Source organism: Choristoneura fumiferana, chromosome 24, assembly GCF_025370935.1.
Source record: "Choristoneura fumiferana chromosome 24, NRCan_CFum_1, whole genome shotgun sequence".
NCBI classification, from domain to species: domain Eukaryota; kingdom Metazoa; phylum Arthropoda; class Insecta; order Lepidoptera; family Tortricidae; genus Choristoneura; species Choristoneura fumiferana.
This window is the reverse complement of record NC_133495.1, coordinates 3,444,567-3,464,307: the sequence shown is the minus strand read 5'-3', so window position 1 is coordinate 3,464,307 and position 19,741 is coordinate 3,444,567. Positions and strand designations below refer to the sequence as shown.

Genomic DNA, 19,741 nt, shown 5'->3' with positions numbered 1-19,741 from the left:
TGTTTCTCTTCAGTAAACTTCAGCATCTGCTTCGAAGTGATCAATCTCTGTCCACCTCAAATCGAGGCTGCTCAATAGATAAGAAGTTATAAATACTTTCTTTAAAATAGCTCCATCGATACAATATACAAAAATAAATTAAGTCATTCAATACTTTGTTTACAACTTATGTATAAAGCACTTTGTTTATTTTTAGCATTAGATAGAAGGTAAGCAATTTTGGCGTATCTTTTCATCGAAAACCTCTTTTGAAAAATAAGACACAGACATAAGTATTAATTAAATAGGAAGGACATGTGGTCATTGACATTCTTTTGGTTTTATAAGTAATACCGCAATACTATTTTTTTAATTGTGTTTCATTAAAAAACTTTTCATCTTTGTTTTTCGTTTTTTTATGCTAAAATAAAAGAAGTATAATAGATGGTTACCTGTGTCGAAGATCCCTGTATCTTGATCAAATGTGCGCTCATAGCGAGCAGTTGGTTTTCCACATGCTCGGTCATACCTGTTACAATATAGCTTTGTATTAAAAACACGACTAAGAACGGAAAACATTAACACAAACTGTAAGCAGAATTTCATCACTACTTTAAAAAAGCTCGTGCAGTCGAGTGCCAAAATATGGACTTACTAGCTTTTGCCCGCGGCTACGCCCGCGTGGAACTCGGTTATCGCGCGCTGTTCCCTCGGGAACTGTGCATTTTTCCGGGATAAAAAGTAGCCTATGTCACTCTGTGGCCCATAAACTATCTCTATGCCAAAAATCACATCGCTCCATCGCTCCGTTTCGACGTGAAAGACGGACAAACACACAAACACACACACTTTCGCAATTATAATATTAGTATGGATCTAACCTTTCAAAAATATGTACTACAGACTCTTGTTCCAACGTACTAAAGCCGTGATAACATATTTTTGAATGGTTCGAATAGATACATATTTCTGCACTTGACCGTACTTAACAATCAATAGCTTTTTGAGTGAACTTCATGAGCATTATCTTAAGGGTCAACTTTGTTGAAGTACTTATTGATTTGAGATAAGAGATTTTTTCAAAGTAGTGACGATTTACCACACGCAAAGAAATGGTCGGGAATTTTACCATCAGAAGCAAGTCTTCTGAACAGGTTCCGTAGTTGCTGCCCCATCTCACAGTATTGGGGCATTACACCTTGTTTCACCTACGAAAAAAAAAACATCAAATAAACAAACAAACATCGCACAAATAATATAAAACAAAAGTAACCTGCTTCTGTCTGTTCATTTGAGTTTATCTAGGTTTATCGTCCGAAACTATCCATGGTAAGGCGCTACACTATTCTAGATTATGAGGCATCGTCTTAGATTAACATAGGCCACTGTTTACCAAACTTTATTATGTCATATCCCGGTTATATTAATGTTTCCCCGTAGCGACATACCTACAAGTATTAGCACAGAATAAATAATAGTACTACGTACAGAAGTTGAACTCCTTTGATCTTGAATAGCCGTTTTAATAGCCTACCGTGTGCCTTTTGTTCCGAACCAGTGGCGTAGCTAGGTAACCTAGGGCCCTGGGGCAAATAAAAAAATGGGCCCACTGCTATCAAAACTGGTAAAGTTTTTTGAAGTTAAATCATTATATATACGAATACTTTAAAAATGCTAAGCAACTTTATCATCAGCTATAAAGCAGAATTTCGAAGGCCCCCTGAGCTTGAGGGCCCGGGGCACTGCCCCGCCTAGCCCCTTGGTAGCTACGCCACTGTTCCGAACATACCTACCTCGCCAACTCGAGTGTTAGGGTTAGGGTTATCACTTTGTCAAAAAATAAAAAACGTTTAGAAATGTTATTTATTAAGCGACTTCAAAAAACTTCTTTTGGTAATGTAAAAAAAAGATAACTTCAAGTTGTTTCTTTTGTTTATTTCGACATTCGTCCACGCAACAGTTATTAGTATTACGATTCGCCGTTGCTACAAACGGTGCAGTGCAGTGTAACTACAGATGTAGTGAATAATGTTTTGCCGTCGTATTTTGTCCTATGTGTATGTACTAACAAATGAATGGATCTATGTTGTCTGATAAATAAATAAATTATTATTATTATTATTATTATTTGTCGGAAAAGTTCATATTTATGTTGCTTTCTCAACTAGCTTACTGAAGCTTGCAGGTGGTAGGACCTTGTGCAAGGTCCGCCCGGATTGCTACCACCATCTTGCTCGCTAATCCTGCCGTGAAGCAGCAGTGCTTGCACTGTTGTGTTTCGGCTTGGAGAGTAAGACAGCCGGTGAAATTACTGGCACGTGAGGTATCCCATCTTAGGCCTCTAGGTTGGCAACGCGTCTGTAATACCCCTGGTGTTGCAGATGTTTATGGGCGGTGGTGATCTCTTACCATCAGGAGACCCACTTGCTCGTTTTCCATCTAGTTAGTAATATTAAAAAAAAAAAGTTTACTGGAGCTGTACTGATCTAACAAGCAATAACACAGATATTTAGGTAAGGATCGAAACATTCAAAGCGTGTCGCGTCACGCGTGTGCTCGCAGCTCGCAGGCGCGCGGCAGCCCCCACTGCTTAGACAATCTCAAGTTGTCGCGCGGTGTAGGTGTTTATCGCTGTAGGTATGGACGAGTGACGGATGCCTGGATTAGCCTCTCCTAGTGCATACACGGAAAATAAAAGTGCGCGTCGGACTCGCGCACGAAGGGTTCCGTACCATCTATACAACATTCATTAGACATTAGCAAAAAAATCACGTTTGTTGTATGGGAGCGCCTTTAAATATTTATTTTACTCTGTTTTTAGTATTTGTTGTTATAGCAGCCACAGTTATACGTAATCTTTGAATATTTCATCTGTCTAACTATTACAGTTCATGAGATACAGCCTGGTTACAGACGGACAGCGAAGTCTTAGTAATAGGATTTCCGTTTTTACAATGTCCACATATGTGTGATGGATTTTTTTATTATATGATTATAGATCATGAATGGAACGAGTACGATTCATTGTAAACAATGAGACAATGCTGCAATCCGACATTTTATTTTCGTAGCCCGGTGACGGGTCGCGACGCGACCTACTATTTGGGAATGGCTACTTTTTAACCAGGAAAAGTTAGGGACTCAAACAAAGTTGCAGGGAACAGCTAGTCTTGAATATGAATATACTTATAAATAAATGAGTGTAAAAACATACTCGTTTTTGCAGCAAGGCTTTGCTGAGCAAAGGCAAAGGCGTTGTACAGTCGAGTTCTTATAGCTGTGAGCAAAAATTAAATCGAAAAAAATCGATTACGCTTCTACGTCGTATATTTTCTCAAAAATGGTATGAAATGTTGCCATTACGTCATCAATAACGTCGTAGAAAGTAACGCACCCTGGAGACTAGCTGCTAGTGTTCAGGAAGTAATTTCGAACTGTCCAGGATATATTTCATACTTACTAACGTAACGGGTTCCTTTTAAAATTTGGAAACCGTCACAAAACATCGCGCGGGCCGAGCGGCAGTGTTGGGTGTAGTTAATTAGTATTTTGAAACGGATTCATATCATCATTATCATCATCACTATCAACCAGCAGGTGCAGGTGGTTTTGCAGGTGGTAGGACCTTGTGCAGGGTCCGCCCGGATTGCTACTACCATCTTGCTCGCTAATCCTGCCGTGAAGCAGCAGTGCTTGCACTGTTGTGTTTCGGCGTGGAGAGTATTTACTCATGTGACATTTCTGTGAAATAACAGTTAAGTGCATTATTTTAGTGGTGACTCACCTTGAGCCTCGCGTTTCTTCTCTCCCGAAGAGTCTGCACCAGCCTGTCCACATCCCCGTGGCGCAGCACCGCGTCCAGAACCTTCCGGGGTATGGGCTCGCCCAGGCTCTCTAGGAGAAGTTCGGCTCTTTCCACCTGACACATTAAGGGGCTGTTTCACCATCATTATTAGTGTTAACTGGCGGTTAGGTGTGATGCCGTCTCTATTTGTTTTGTTCGAATAGACGAGACGGCATCACATTAACCGTTGGTCAACGCTAATCTATGGATGGTGAAACAGCCCCTAAACGAAATGAATTAAAGATAGGAATTATCACTTCTACCAGCGCAGCGGGCACTAACACCAGAGAGCTTCCAAAACCTTATATCGCATTTATCATGGACTCTGTGGTGCTCTGTGTGCTCTGGGAAGTTGTTCGATGTATTGCCTGCCGCTATGTTTCTCCATCGCACCACTCGGAATCGTCTTTCTTTTTCCCCACCATCACCTCATAGCTCAATAGCTCGCAGTCTACTATAGTTCGTTCTTGCGGAACTTGTTGCAAGGCACGGTGAAACTTTGGAATCATTATTTTAGTATTTATTAGGGCAGGCAGTATCATAGTAAAATAGGAGAAGTAAGTTCACTACAAAAAAAGTACATAGCGCGGCTTAAATGTGTGCGCGCCGGTACGCACGCACCCGCTGCACGCACACACTGATATTTTAAGGATTAAGTTTCCTGTAGTCAAGGCTGTGCTGCCGTCGGTGCCGTACGTTTTGATTTTAGCTCGCTCGTCTTGCGCTTGCTTCGCGAGATGATCACCTTTTACGTTCGCGTTCTCGTACTTACGTATTTTTTTGTATTAGGTTGTATTTGTAAATTAGTAGTATATGAGTAGTATACCTACCTATCTATAAACAATATAGTTATATAGTATTATGTGTAGGTAAACATGAGTAGTATGTACACAGTCACCATCGCCACTCCAGCTAATTTATCCTACTAATATTATAAATGCGAAAGTAACTCTGTCTGTCTGTCTGTCTGTCTCGTCTTGTCTGTCTGTCACCTTTTACGTTCGCGTTCTCGTACTTACGTATTTTTTTGATGAAATTTGTAAATTAGTAGTATATGAGTAGTATACCTACCTATCTATAAACAATATATTATAGTATTATGTGTAGGTAAACATGAGTAGTATGTACACACGCATCGCCACTCCAGCTAATTTATAAATAATATTTTTAAATTTAGTATAATAATAAATAATAATCATATAGCGGTATAGAATCTTGTTTGTCTAGACACAGACATAAGACAATTTTAAGTTAACTTTCGTACTAAAATTATTTGCCAGTAGGTAATTAATCGAAAATATATATCGACAACCCCAAGCGTCCGCACCGGAGTAGGCAGTTAAGTCTCCTAAAGGGTCGGAGTTTACATACTTCTCCTATTTTACTATGGCAGTATTTACCGGTCCGTATAATACCGATATGGAAATACCTACCCAATTATTCGTGTACACGCCCATACAAACTCATCACGAAAAATCGGGTCGGCATTTCTATGTCGGTATTATCCGGGCCGGTAAATAGTGTCATGTCAAGCACGGTAGGCAGCTCAAAGCTCTGCCTATCTTGAAATTGACCCAATGCTCGGCTATGCTGTTACCTGTATGAGTTTGTGTTTGAGGTGCGGCCACACCAGCGGCAGAATCTTGCAGTTGACGTCGATGGGGTTCAGAAGACTCGCCACGCACGACACTAGACCGCACACCTCGTGCCGGATCTGGACACACAGTCACATTTGTTAAATTTATAAAAAAAAGGGAACACCACATAGATTGACCTCCTTGATCGACCATAGGGACCCCACTCACTCAACCACACATATATGAAATTTTAAGGAAATTTTAATAACCATTTTAGGTATAAGTACATCATAAAATTTCATATACAAAGTTCGAGGCAGAGACTCACATAACAGGTTTCGCATAATTTATTTACGCCGAATCTTAAACTTGCCGAAATTTAGTTCGGCATAATTCTGTATAAGCCGAATAATGGCTTACCCGAATTTATTTTAGCATCTTGTTTAGTAAATCTATGTCCGAAAATAAATTACCTAATTACTATTGATGACTAGAAAAATAGGTTATTAAGGTTAGAATTGTATTTGTAATGGAACGAACAGCCACCAGTAGAAGAAGCACGGGCATAAAGAAGGGGGACGGGGGGGCGAACGCCCCCCCGCAAGGGGGCTCGGGGGCAGAGCCCTCCACATGTAAAAAACAAACATAGTCCTACGAAGGTTTTTGAAAAAAAAAGAATATTTGTTACTTGTATAGGCGAAACAGTAAAGAGGGACGGCTGGGCGAAGCTCCCCGCAATAAAGAAAACCCAGGTAAAAGGGTTAAGTTAGGTTAGTATTTTGTCAAGGCGCGAAACGCCTTAACTAGGAGGAATAGGCGCTCCGCGAAGCGGAGCTCCGTCGACTTCACCTCAGAGTCGTTAAACTCATATGAATATTTGCTTTCCAGACATAAAATTGGTGGTATGGTAACACTATGCAAAGTAACATTAAGTATGCCAAAGTAACTTTCTGCGTAACTAATTTATGCGTAAGTAATTTTCTGCCTAAACAATATTCGGAATTCACAAATTATGCGTAAAGCCCATTCGGCTTACAATGGTTATGCGTAAGAGAATTCTGCGTAAACTGTTATGCGAAAACAGTTTCGGCATAAATACTATTATGCGTAAACAGATTATACAAAATAGAATAATGACATAAAAAAATATGCGTAAACAAGGGGAACCGTGCCTCAGCATTGAACCCAACTGCGACATGTGTCATCATTATCAGCAAAAAGACGTCCACTGCTGGACAAAGATCCACTTTGACTGATCAGTCAGTCCAACACAAACAATAGTGGACTACAACTTACCTAGGGATGTGCCAGAGGTACAATGCACTCTCTGCCACCAGGTCGCACAGGGCCTCTTTCTGTAGCACGCCTTACTTTTCCAGGCTGCTGGTGGGGAATAGAGCCTACTCTATGATCCACTCCGACTGATCAGTCAGGCCAACACAAACAATAATCGGCTAGAACTTACCCACAGGTTGGGATGTGCCAGGTACACTGCACTCTCTGCCACCAGGTCGCACAGGGCCTGTTTTTGCAGCAAGCCTAGTTCTGCCAGGCTGCTGGTGGCACGTAAGGCCTTTGCTATGATCCATTCCGACTGATCTGTAAGACCCTGAACAAAAATTATTATTTGTTTAACTAATCTGTTTTGGCAGTTTGTATAGAAATACAAGGCCACTGTCTGATACATATGCCACGAGGAACACAGGCTGACGGAGCATGTGCCACATATGGAACAATATTCACTTCTCTTAATTGTATGTTGTGTAATGTGGCTTGACTGTTAGCGCTGTTGTTTGATTAAATAAATAAATTAATATTTAAATAATGTTCCACATATGGGACATGTGCCACATATGGTACCTGCTGTAGTAATGGCAGCAGTATGGGCGCGGCGTGCTGCCCGACGTACGCGGCGACACCGACTACCCGCTCGAAGAAACAGCCTCGAAGTGCCGCCTCTTCTTTGTCGTTCAGAAACGTCACCATGTGTGATAGGATCACATCGTTCGCTGAAACAAATAAACATTATATAATTGAGAACGAACAATACATAAAGAACTAAGCCGTTACACTCTTGGCAGAGAGTTGAGGATTATTAATGAACTTTTATGACTACTTTCTTAAGAAAATAGTGTGATGGCTACCCCTTGCCTTCCACACCGCAGTGCTGGAGACCAGAGTTCTTAGTTGGCAATAGAGAGCACTGTTTGTTGCCCACTCTCGCATCAGGTTCCTTGATCGCATTTTACAATATGCACGGGAAGAGAGGGGTCCGTCCTATTTTAAAAACGGGCAGTCTCTTAAATCTTTTTTAGCCGTTCAGCACATCATCATCAGCAACCGGAAGACGTCCACTACTGAACCTAATCATTCACTAAAAACAATCGTACTTTGTGGGCAACTTTCTCAACTAGCTTACCCAATTTTATGATTTTAGAGAAGCTCGATAGGGTTTTGGGTCGTCTCGTGATCATGGCGCATGCAACTGTGCCGAAATATCGAGCTTCTCTAAAATCAAGGTACGCGGAACAAAACCCGAATTTAAATCATAAAATTAGTAATGACCATGATAGTCTAAGGGGCTGTTTCACCATCCATTCATTAGTGTTAAATGGCGGTTAAATGTGATGCCGTCTCTATTTGTTTTGAACATGAAACTACCGTGAGACTCACTCATAGTCTTAAATCGAGTTTAGCTCGACATGTTTCGGGCTAATCCGTAGCCCTTCGTCTTCGGAGCAACGCGACTCGGCGGCTGCTGCAACACGCGCACTGCGCGCCGCCGCTCTGCTCGCGCGACTACCCGACGAAACTGACACCGGCACACAACTACCCGCATTTTCATCATCATTTTCATTACAACTGTCAAATGTAGGGTAGCACACAACACTAACAACATCGCTCTGTAAAGGTACGTTCACACACACCGATGATGCAGCACGAGTATTTAACACCGTTTTCCAACTCGGAGGTACCGTCTAACCACTATCCCGGTTGAAATTCGGACGACGACTAATCTCGATGGCTTCACGCACTTTCCGCGGAATGAAAAATTTCTCTCTCGCAAGTACAGATACCCTATCAAATCTGACATAGTGCGTCGAATTCGAGTCCATTGAGTGCTCGGCCACAGCAGACCCCTTGTCGTCCTGTTTCCTCATACTGCGTATGTGCTCCGATATTTGTTTTGTTCGAATAGACGGAGACGGCATCACATTTAACCATCAGTTAACACTAATCAATGGATGGTGAAACAGCCCCTAAAACATAGTGTAGCTTACCGAAGTTTACTGTACCTAATTGAGAAAGTAAGATAAAAGCCATCTTATCCGACAAAATACAATAGAGAAATTCATTAGTCATTTGCAATTTAAACAATACGCACCTTTCTGTTTCCCGAAGAATATGCAGAGTTTTGTGATTCCGTTTTCGACGAGGGCTCTCTTCACGACTGCTTGCGAGTCCGTCAGTAGATACGATACTGTTGAACGGACCTGAGAAAATAAAGGATATCCTTTATTTTAAAGTCGGTTAAAATTTAAGCGCAATTAATCTATGAATTCGCCAAAATCGAAGTCAATTTGAACCTTTAATGAAAATTTCAAGTGTTTTATTAGAAAATATCAGAAAATAAAACGTCGAGACCCCTAAATGTTTACTGTTTTTTTTCTATTGTATTTACTTTGAGCTTTGTTTGCTGATTTTTTTTTTCTTTCTACCTATGTAATTAAAAAGAATGAGGCAATTAGTATGTACGAGAAACTGAATCGCTAATCAGAGGGTGGGACCTTTTCATAATCAATTTCCCTACGATTTCTTTGGCAGATGGATAGGATGTCAATGTGATTTCAGTAGTACAAAGGTTCCACCCTAGTACGCGATTCAGTTTCTTAGACTGTACAGTCACCTGCATTAATATCTGCCACAGCGGAGCGTGCAAAAATATCTGTCACGTCCTTCCGGCCCTAGAAAAAGAGTCGTAAATATCAGATATTTAGGCACGCTTGTTGTGTCAGATATTATGGTGCTGGTGACTGACCTATCTACTTTCGATTTAAGCTAATTACCATTTCATGTAGAGCCGAGAGTTCCGTCTCGTAGTTGATGGCCGCTTCTTTGTCGACCATGTTCTGCGTCTGATCCAGAAAGCGCACCGCGATCTCCGCAAGCTTAGCTGGTAACATACATTACTAGTATTAATCATATTGGTTTCTATTTTCTTTCAATTATCTCAATGAAGTTTTAACAGGTAGAATATTATAACGTTTTAAACTTACGTGATTTTCATTCGTAGTCAAAATACCACCAACGGGACTTATCACGCTAACACACACGAGTAATATTTACCTCGACGTTTCGGCAACAGGTAGAATATTGCTGGACGGCATTTTGTTTGACATTAAAGTTGTCAGTAAAAATGACAATGAAGAAAAAAAAGTGCGTGTAGTGTACATGGACGTACTACCTAAACGGGACCGAGCACTTGCAGCTCAAAAGCACGACGAACGAGATAGCTAGTACCGATGCACTTTGTCCCTTTCAATAGGGTGACCAGACCTAAGATTTTTATGAGACAAGTTCAATCTTCCTGCTCATTGTTTATTATAATCAAATCACTGAAGTTTTTCATTAGCTATGGAAAATTTCTGAAGGATTAGGGATAGATCACGAAATAAATAATACAAATAGTACAAGGTATCAATTTATTAATGTGAAATAATAAGTGCAGCGACTAAAGTTTGCTTTGGAATCTGCAACGGAAAGTCTTTTTTGTGTGACAATATGCCATCTTTACAATATCAACAAGTTATAAAAAATCGTACGCCAACTTACGAACAATAATTAACATAACTCAGCTACCGATAATTATATTATCTTCTAAATTGATTATTCGGCAACTAATGTTGTGTCAGCTACTCATTTAATACTAGTACTACAGTTAAGGACACTCAATACAAAAATCATTGTCATTGTTGTAGTCGTTAGATTTTAAATAATGGTATTTTATTGGCTGGCAAGGCGATAGAACGAGACAAATGGCATCGGTTGTAACTATCCTTCTCGTGGATTAGCCTCTATGTTAGTCGCTATGGAGAAAAAATACTTTCTCTCCTTGTAATATGGTTCATTTTCGTAAATACGATAAATAAAAAATATTGGGTAGTACGTCCATGGTAGTGTATTAATTTGGAAAAGTAAGTGAGTGAGTGAGTGAAGTGGGTGAGTGACATTTCCGAAATCTCTACAAAGCAGGAAATATTTAGCCCTTTCCAGTGCTGGTTATGCAAGATATTTATGTACGGAAAACAAGGTAAAATTTCCGGTATTTGTTATATGTAGGTTTGTTATATGCAGAACAGATTACTGACCTATGTTGTTAGCGTAGGCGATTCTCACGGGCACCGCGGGATCGGTGGCACGCGGCGCGAGCTCGGGTAAGATATACTCCGGGAACACGTTGCAGTCCGCTTTGGGGAGGCCGCGCACGAGCGAGAGGCAGCGAGTCGCGGCCGACACGGCGGCGGCACGCACGCGCGACACGGAGTCGTGGGACAGTTGGATCTAGAAAACAAAAAAAACGCGACCCTCTTATTAAGCATAAGCTTAATTATATTTAATAAACAGAGGATTCCAAATATTCCTATAGGAAATGCGTTTTTTTATTTTATTTTTCATTATGAGAGAGGGAAATATCTGACACTCAGAGCGTGCATAAATATCTATTATGACTCTATTTCTAGGGCCGGTAGGGCGTGTCAGATATTTTTGCACGCTCCGCTATGGCAGATATTAACCTGTCCTCTCCCAGAGGCACAAATTTGTGCCCAAATTCCTTTGATCCTGTTATCCTGGGAGATGACAGATTAATGCAGGTGACTACAGTCACCACCAGATATTTCGGAGCGGGCAAGGTAATCAAAAATATCGAAACATAAACTCTAATTCCTTAGCAATAGAGTGCAAGTGCCGATATTACTGACCGCCTTGGCCGCTCCGATATATCTGATGGCATCTGTGCAAAAAAGAGTAATTGTACTGTGTTGTATGTTTGTACAAACTTACCACGTAAGGCAATATTCTGTCCAAAATGGTTTCAGAGTTGGAGTTCTCGCAAAGGAGCTGCAATATCTCCAGAGCGTACAGCTTCGAGGTGCAGTGATGCAAGCCTCTGATGCATGACGTCACCAGCGAGGTTATCAGGATCAGACCCTCGCTGCCAGGGCCAAGTTCTTTTTTCTCCACACCTTGAAGAATAAAAGTGTTATCATTATTATCATCTCGACTTAATACAAGGTGTTATAACTGAAAACCTCAGACAACACTATTTTTTTTACATGTATGTATGTCCGTTCCTATGTTCCCTCGTCTCTACGCTCTGGAGTCTAACCGGAAAACGGAATTTTCAACTAAATCAATACCGTTAAACCGGTTTTTACAATAAATGCGGTTTTGTGACCCCTACTCTGGATAGTCAATGTCATGTCGTATCAGGAGCTGAAAACGCTGGCAGAGAACCGAAAAGAGTGGCGATTACTCCACCAACAAGAGCTAGGCTCTTAAATTAATGATGGTGATGACTCTGGATAGAGTCAGAGATGAATAGAATGTGTTACAAAGCCTCATACCGAACGCTTACGGACTTGCCTACGAACATACATTAAGTTTATTTGGAAGATATTTTCTATAATCAAACAAATAATTTATAGGACAGCGACACGTTGTTAACATACAGGTCATAAACATAACCCTCTTTTTACTTTTATATCTTCGCCGCAGTCGAATAAAAATTAATAACTCACTCAATACTTCCATACGTACTTTCTACTGACTATATTTTTCAATAAGGCTATTTTAATGTTATTATAAAACTTACCTTTTTCATCTTCCTCATCTTTAAAGTCCGTTATATTCACATTGAGGACTTTAAATCCATCTTTCTTCAGCATATCTATGGTCACATTCTTATCAGTGGTCTCTTCCACCAAATCTTGGTAATTCTTCGCATCGGACGGCTGCGTCAATATCGTGATAATGTTCTTTATATCCTGGTGAATGCGGAGAATCTTCTCATCAGGGGGTAAGATTGGTTGCGCTGAGAATATCAGCATGTAAGATTGGAGGAATGAGTAGAAATACTCAGGGAACAATCTGAAAGGAAATAAGTATTTTAGTATTTGATATATTAACGCAGTTTTGGGGTTTCGTAAGCAGAATTTTTTGCTAGACGAATAGTTTTTGGTCCATTTAGTAATGGCAAAAAGTATAATATTCTATAATTTATAATATATATACAGCGGTCTCGCTACTGATTGACACAACGCAGCACACAGCTTAAAGCATTTTATTTTTTGTTTTAAGATCAATGAGATTGCATTGGTGTGCGTGACAGAACTATGATGTCACCAACCAAAATAATTTCAATGATTTATTTAAAAAAAGTAATGCTTTATATGGAAAAATATATTATTGTAAAAACTATGGCATTTTTATAGATAATTCCAATTTGGTGGAAACCGGCTGTTATGGCACCCCGCTACTGCTGGGTGCTATTTTTTAGACAATCCCAATCTGGTGGAAATCGGGTTGTTATGGCATCCCGTAGTGCTGGGTGCTTTTTTAGACAATCCCAATTCGGTGGAATCAGAGAGTCTATTGCGTAACGTTTCTGGCGCTCGCGATTGCAAACAAATGAAATTTTTCGCATAAAAAACTGTTATTTGATCGCGAGTGTGAGAAATTGAATTGTCATACGGCCTTCGGTTGTCATAGCACGCTAGTGATGGGTGCTGGGCCTGGGTACTTACGTGCCGCGCGCCTCTGCGAGGTACAGCTCCGCGCTGCGGCGCTCCTTAGGGCTCCGCGCCGTCATGGAGTGCAGTAAGGCCCGCAGCGCCGGGTCGCCGCCGTCCAGCTGCATGGTGGGGGGGCGCGGCTCTCCGTTGCGGTACGCGAGCAGCGCCGGCAGGTCCAGCGCGGGGGTGCCGTCCTTCCATAGCTCGAGGAGGGCGCAACTGGTGACGAACAGATATCACGGTTATGCGAAAAAGCATGGCTCGGACAGGTCATCGCACAACAATCGCAACGCGATAATAGAACAAGATAATAGTATTTTATGCAACTGTATCGTAATAGGGGTCCTTAAAATACGAGTGTGGGTTTATGAAACGAGGCGTAGCCGAGTTTCATAATAGGGTCACATGAGTGTTTTAAGGCCTAATTACGTACAGTTGCATACAATATTTTATCTATATCCATATATTAAATCCTCTATCATGTGTTCCGCGAACCATTGAGAATGTCCTGCATTAACGAGAAGTAGGTAGGTATGTCTGCCCCACGAGCTGCGCCCGCGACGACCTGCTGCTGCACGTGGTCGTCCCCCCCCCCGTGCTGTATCGTAATTACCATTACGATACAGCCGTGTTCATAATATAATCCAATATCGTAATGCTGGTCATTACCTATGGTTTTTGAGCGCATAATTGAGGATTTACTATATGGGTGTAGATAAAGTCGTATTATGTACAGGATTATTTTATTCAATTTTTCAATTATATTTATACGGTGCCACGTTTTTCCTAACAGATTTTAAAAATAACAGTTTCTATAAGAGGTCAGGTTCCAAGAAGCAATACCCTAATACCCTTACCCTGCAGAGAATATGTCCATGCTTGGCAGAAGTTCCCCAACTTTGCAGGGTGACTCACTCAGCAGCAAGTTACTGTTTCTATCATCGCTCTGCAAGAAAAATACATTGTTTCAAAATACAACACACACACACAAACATCACGGCTGTATGCCCAAATGGGGTAGGCAGAGCACACGAAACGTTACCGCTTCGGAGCCACTTTTAGCAATTTTAGGTTTTAAGTTTGACAAAAACGGTACAATAGTGACAGGTCAAAATTCAATTCAAAAGATAATAAAGGCCATTTGAGTTAAATAAAGGGGGTCATAATAAAGAGATCCATTCCAGTCAGATGTTATGAGCGTTTTACCTGCTGAGATGGCAACATTGTTTTTTTTTTTAGTTTTTCTCAATTATTCCATAAAAATTTAATGAAAATTAAAAATATGGTGTTTTAGAACTGTTCTTAATGTATAAGTTAATATGTCTACGCAATTTTTCTTATTTTTCGTGATTTATTCGTGATAGACTTTTATATTCTTTAAAACGAACAATTGTTATATACGGTCTTGCAGATAGCTGGACATCTGAAATTTATTTATTATCGGAGAACCAACAGCTATAACTTACAGAATAAACTTAGTACCAATAAAGCAAATAATAGGATCTCACAAGTAGACCAGGAATAACACATAGACTACTTTTTATACCAATATTCCCATGGGATTTTTGTAAAATCCGGAAATTCAATTCAACTAATGTATCTAATGATTTACGCGTGCGAAGCAACAGGTAAAAACTAGTTTAGTTCATAAATAGTATGCTAACCAGGTTCCTTGGCTGCATGGGGTCCGGCGCGCGCACGAACCGCTCCGGCGCGACGTAGCAGAGCCGGCGGCGCGACGTGTCAAAGAAGTAGCTGAAGTCAGCCGGGTTGTCGTCCGGCAGGAACGTCGGCTTGAACGACGCTATGTCTGTCAGCAGCACCCACAGCCATGATGTCACCATCACGTTCTCTAGCTGAAGGGAGGACGCATGACATGTTTGTAAAGTGTGTGAAATAAAAAATAAGTACCATAAGGTCAGGGTACTTTGACCCATTGGAGGGTTACTTTGGCCCATATGACAAGATAAATAAATAAATGAATGTTTTTGAATTTGAATAAAACGTGAACGATCATCACCATTTATTATCATTATTAAAGCTTTATTTATCCATACAGTACAATAAGTTTATATATATAGTAGATTGATAACCAAGGGTGGAAAGTGACCCATTCCATCCGAGTTAGACATTTACAGCCTTATTCATAAAAAGTTAGAGCCTCCTTGAAGGCTCCTTGAAGGCCCGATGCTAAAAAACATGATTCATAAACGTCTGTTAGCGCTAATCAGTCGATCAAGGCTCTGCTAAAGTTAGAGGACCGTAGACCCTCCTTTATCTCTCTGCTAAGTGACAAAATGGCCGCCACAAGTTTGAACAGCTGACTTTGACTAGAGCAAAAACCATAGTACCGAAGATATTTATAGTGAAGGCAGGGCTACGCAGATTAAAAAAAAAACAGGAAAATTTATTTTCAGGAATTTGTATTTAAAAATCCTCTAAATTAGCAACAATAAATTAACAATAAATATGAAATAAAAATAAGGATGATTAACATAATTATGGCTTTTTGCACAACATAAACATGCGGATCGGAAATGGCGGGAAAACAAACATCTCGCTTTTTATTTTTTTTCCTGGTAATTTGCTGTCACTGCTGTCAATTTTTTTTTTTTTAATTATCGATTAGGCCATTTTTTGTCTTTGATTTGTCAAGGTGGCCAACATAACGCGTCTAATCCGTCTATCAGCAGCTTAACAACTAGCAGACTGCTAGCAAGTGTTTATGAATCATACTTCTTGACAACCGTCTATTAAGCTTAATCAGTCTGCTAAGTAACAGACCGATCAAACCTCAATTAAGGATTTTTATGAATAAGGCTGTTAGACTGTGAGGAAAGTACAATACTCCAAAAAATTAGAATAATAATAAATTGAATTTACTTATATCCAACCTCCAATGGTACCTTTTCGACTGGCCACTTGCCATGGCCGACTATATAAAAAAACGAGTTGGTCACAACCAAGGAGCTTATATACGAAACTGGGGTTGAACACTGAACAAAGAAGTTTGACCTTTATTACTTATTTATATATTCCTTCTCTTTCTTTCACATTTCACGAATTACTTTCATCTCTTTCTTAACCTAACTAAGAAAGAAAGAGATGGAATATGTTTGTGACATAATAAAGATCAAATTTCTTGTTTCAAACGGATGTTCGGCGTTCAATCTCCAGTGTTGTATGTAAGCTCCTTGGTCACGACGTGCAGCTGACCATGCAGAAACGTGAAAAAAAAGTGTCATTGACTTAACTCAATTATCTTCGACTCCAAGGATAATCGAAAAATAAAAAATAAATTACTGTCCACCCTAGAGATGAAAATGCAATTTTCCACCTGGCTATCTACCCATGAAAATTAAACTTTCCATCATGAGAGATGAAAAAATATTTTCACATGGCAAATAGGCATATTCACAAAGCAATAACAAAACTAGGACAGAGTTAATCTCATGGACCAAAGTCCATTCAGGGCCAAAGTGCCCCAAGCTTATGGTATACCAAATTTCAGAAGTTACCAAATGGGATCCGAGGGATGGCCATAAGAGCAGAGGCTGACCTAAGAGATGGCGGGATGACCTGAGTGCTTTTCAGCTCGATTGGCAGGTGCATGCCCAGGATAGGGAAGAGTGGCGGAGGAAAGGGAGGCTTTATTGCCCAGCAGTGGGACATAATATAGGCTACATAAAAAAAAAACAGCTCAATCAGAGTCTAGAAACCGGTGCCAGTGGTAGAAGGTATTCTGACTAAGAAAATCGTGCGGATGGAGTGACCCTCTGATAGACCATCTAATCGTGCAGATAGAGTATGTGCTTCATGTATTAAGAAAGAAAAAATTAAAGAGTGCACTCTTATTTTTTTTCACCTACACCAAATGCAACTGGGGCATAGTTTCCTTTCCATATTTAAAATAATAGGAAATACCTTGATGTCACCGTGGCATATGCCGAGTTTATGCATCCTGTGCAGCGCATACAGGACTTGGAAGGAGATCCACTTCTTCTCCAAGACGGTGAGGAATGGACGCGTTGACATACGGTCGTACACACTGTACTTGCAATATTCACGCATCAAAAGGCCAGCTTTGTCAGTTAACTGTAAAAAATATATATTTTTACTCTTCTTGCTCATTTTCGTTTAGTGCTGGATGTAGGCAGTATAAAATGACCTTTTATGCTCTAGTTCATAAAGTAAAAGGGATTACAAATGCAAGTACAGACTAGAGTACCTACTAAGAGTGAATAATTCATGTGTCAGTACTTTCCTTGGATGTCTTATTCTCAACACTCAACTGTGTTGCCAACAACTTTGTCTGCAAAGAAGTTATTGAACTCTATCCCATGTGAACTATTATGTTCAGGATACAGGGACTTAAATTATATCTATACCTAATTTAATCTTCAAAAACATTTTAATTTTTATGGTCTGTCCCAGAATTCGAGATACTAAAAGACGTTTCATGTGTTACCTGTTTTTTTGCGTCTCATAAATAGTGATGTGCCGCAACCGGTTATTACGAAAGATTTTGTAGGTACCTATGTATGTATGTCATAAAATATTAAGATATGAACGGATCCGTGATGTACTAAAATGTAGGGCACTTAGGACATTCTAGAAAAGGTAAAATAGGTCTAATAAAAATGCGACCGTTTTCGAATATTTCGACTTTTATAGATGTTGATGTTTAAGTTCAATTTCATTCTAAGTAAGTTTTACATTAACTAAATAATATGAGAATAATGAATATTTGATTTATTATTCTATGATATGAATATCAAAATAAAACACGAGAAAACGCACTGATCACATCCGATTACAATACGAGTAAAGTAACGAAAATCGGTGAATACCACTTGAATACGAAAAAACATGAACAATGACGTTGTGTGATATCTGAGGCCCACTCCGGAATTCGAAAATCAAAGTTCGTACCGTAACGTCCCTCTCACTTACGTATTAAATTAAATAGTAGTGTCAGAAGGACGGAACCACACGAACTTCGATTTTCGAATTTCGTAGTAGCCGTGCTGGCCCTGACTACGAAATGCAACTCAACTTCGTATGTTGCCGTCCGCTGACGCTTATCTCATTCAATACGCGAGTGAAAGGGACGGTGCCATACGAACTTCGTTTTTCTAGTTTTGTAGTAGCATCTGTATTATTTTTTACGTTGCACTAAGTGATGAACACTGTATTTTACCTGTGCATAGATTCATCACTTTATCGTATGATAAAGTAAATGGAAAGTAGAATATTGAATGCATTAATGTTTTTTGCTATCGTAAAATAAACATTTTATCGGTTATTTACGAACACGAAATACGGAGCAGCACTGTTCCTTTATGCTGGCCACATTATTTTTACGTTTGACATTTTAGACTGTCATTTTAGTATCTCGAATTCTGGGACAACCATAGGCTGAAGTAATAATAGCTGTTCCACCTAGCACAGAACAGAGACAAGTTCCAACAGCTGATAGCCAGCCTTCTCTAGTTGGAGAGGCACTTAAAGAAGAAGAAGAATAGGATTTTTTATTTTATTATAGCAACACTTACAATAACCCTCTGGAACGGCAAACAGTTGAATGCAGAAGCCAACTGTTCTTTTATCTTTAGTATCCTCTCTTTGTGTTCAGCTAGAGGCAACGACGGATCATGGACAGCAAACACTTTGACCACCACCAAGCCTTCTCTAGAACGCGCGCGCGCCACTTTCAGGAACCTCGTTGAACCGAGGCTGAAAAAAAAAGTATTAAATGTTTCGTTGCTTCCTTGTACTTAGTATAAAAATACAACACTGTAATTAAAAAGAGCGCTATAAATATAAGATTATGAAAAAAACAATTTTAAGAAGATAAATTCCGAGAAATTACAAGCAATGTGTTAATTTTTAAATGTAGGGTATGACATACGTAGTTTCGTTTTCTTACCTCTGATCGAAAGCTAAGTCGACATGATCGCTTAGATAATGCTCCACTGGATATATTTGAGAAGGCGCGACGCCCACCAGCTGATTTCCCATCTTTAAAACTAATTTACTTTCAATAGACAAAGATAATAAATGTCGACGACCCACATTTGATCAATTACTGCTCATTAGAGGAGGTGTAGCACTTCACGAAAGCAGTAATTAGATTAGAATGTTCAAGTAATCAATAAATCTCTTATTACCTATTTAGAAGCAAATAATGATTTTAAAGATTTACGTTCGACTATTTTCAAAACAAAGACCACGCTCTGACATTTCGTATCCGAGCCGAGGTGCCACTGTCAACTGTCAAAATGACGTTTTCTATCAGGGAAATTAAATTCCCTGTATATGGCAACCGGTACCCGTGTTACCAACTTAGCAACTTTGTCGCTAGAACTGGCGATTTTTCTTAAGTATTAGCGACTAAAAAAAAGTTTTAGCGATAAAAATGGTTTAGCGACTTATCTGGCGACTTTTGGAGTACTTACAAATTAAAACAAAAAAAAAAAAAAACTCGAACTTCGTATGATGCCGTTGCCGTCCCGCTGACGCTTATGTCATTTAATACGCGAGTGAAA

The 19,741-nt window shown here is 39.8% G+C and overlaps 1 protein-coding gene across 1 annotated transcript in view; it reads right to left on the bottom strand.

The window, feature by feature from the left end:
• Positions 1 to 19,458, bottom strand: part of Vps15 (vacuolar protein sorting 15) — a 33,177-nt gene extending 13,719 nt beyond the window's left edge. The window contains exons 1-17 of the mRNA XM_074106359.1: positions 19,123 to 19,458; positions 18,749 to 18,929; positions 17,118 to 17,288; positions 14,858 to 15,049; positions 14,051 to 14,139; positions 13,206 to 13,412; positions 12,275 to 12,549; positions 11,464 to 11,645; positions 10,770 to 10,962; positions 9,468 to 9,574; positions 8,786 to 8,894; positions 7,261 to 7,409; positions 6,866 to 7,009; positions 5,421 to 5,537; positions 3,764 to 3,898; positions 1,109 to 1,187; positions 432 to 508 (exon numbers count right to left, since the gene is read on the bottom strand). Of these exons, the coding sequence (XP_073962460.1) occupies positions 432 to 508; positions 1,109 to 1,187; positions 3,764 to 3,898; positions 5,421 to 5,537; positions 6,866 to 7,009; positions 7,261 to 7,409; positions 8,786 to 8,894; positions 9,468 to 9,574; positions 10,770 to 10,962; positions 11,464 to 11,645; positions 12,275 to 12,549; positions 13,206 to 13,412; positions 14,051 to 14,139; positions 14,858 to 15,049; positions 17,118 to 17,288; positions 18,749 to 18,929; positions 19,123 to 19,214 (2,499 nt within the window). The 5' untranslated portion in view covers positions 19,215 to 19,458. The remainder of the gene's footprint in view (positions 1 to 431; positions 509 to 1,108; positions 1,188 to 3,763; positions 3,899 to 5,420; positions 5,538 to 6,865; positions 7,010 to 7,260; positions 7,410 to 8,785; positions 8,895 to 9,467; positions 9,575 to 10,769; positions 10,963 to 11,463; positions 11,646 to 12,274; positions 12,550 to 13,205; positions 13,413 to 14,050; positions 14,140 to 14,857; positions 15,050 to 17,117; positions 17,289 to 18,748; positions 18,930 to 19,122) is intronic.
• Positions 19,459 to 19,741: the final 283 nt, after the last annotated feature.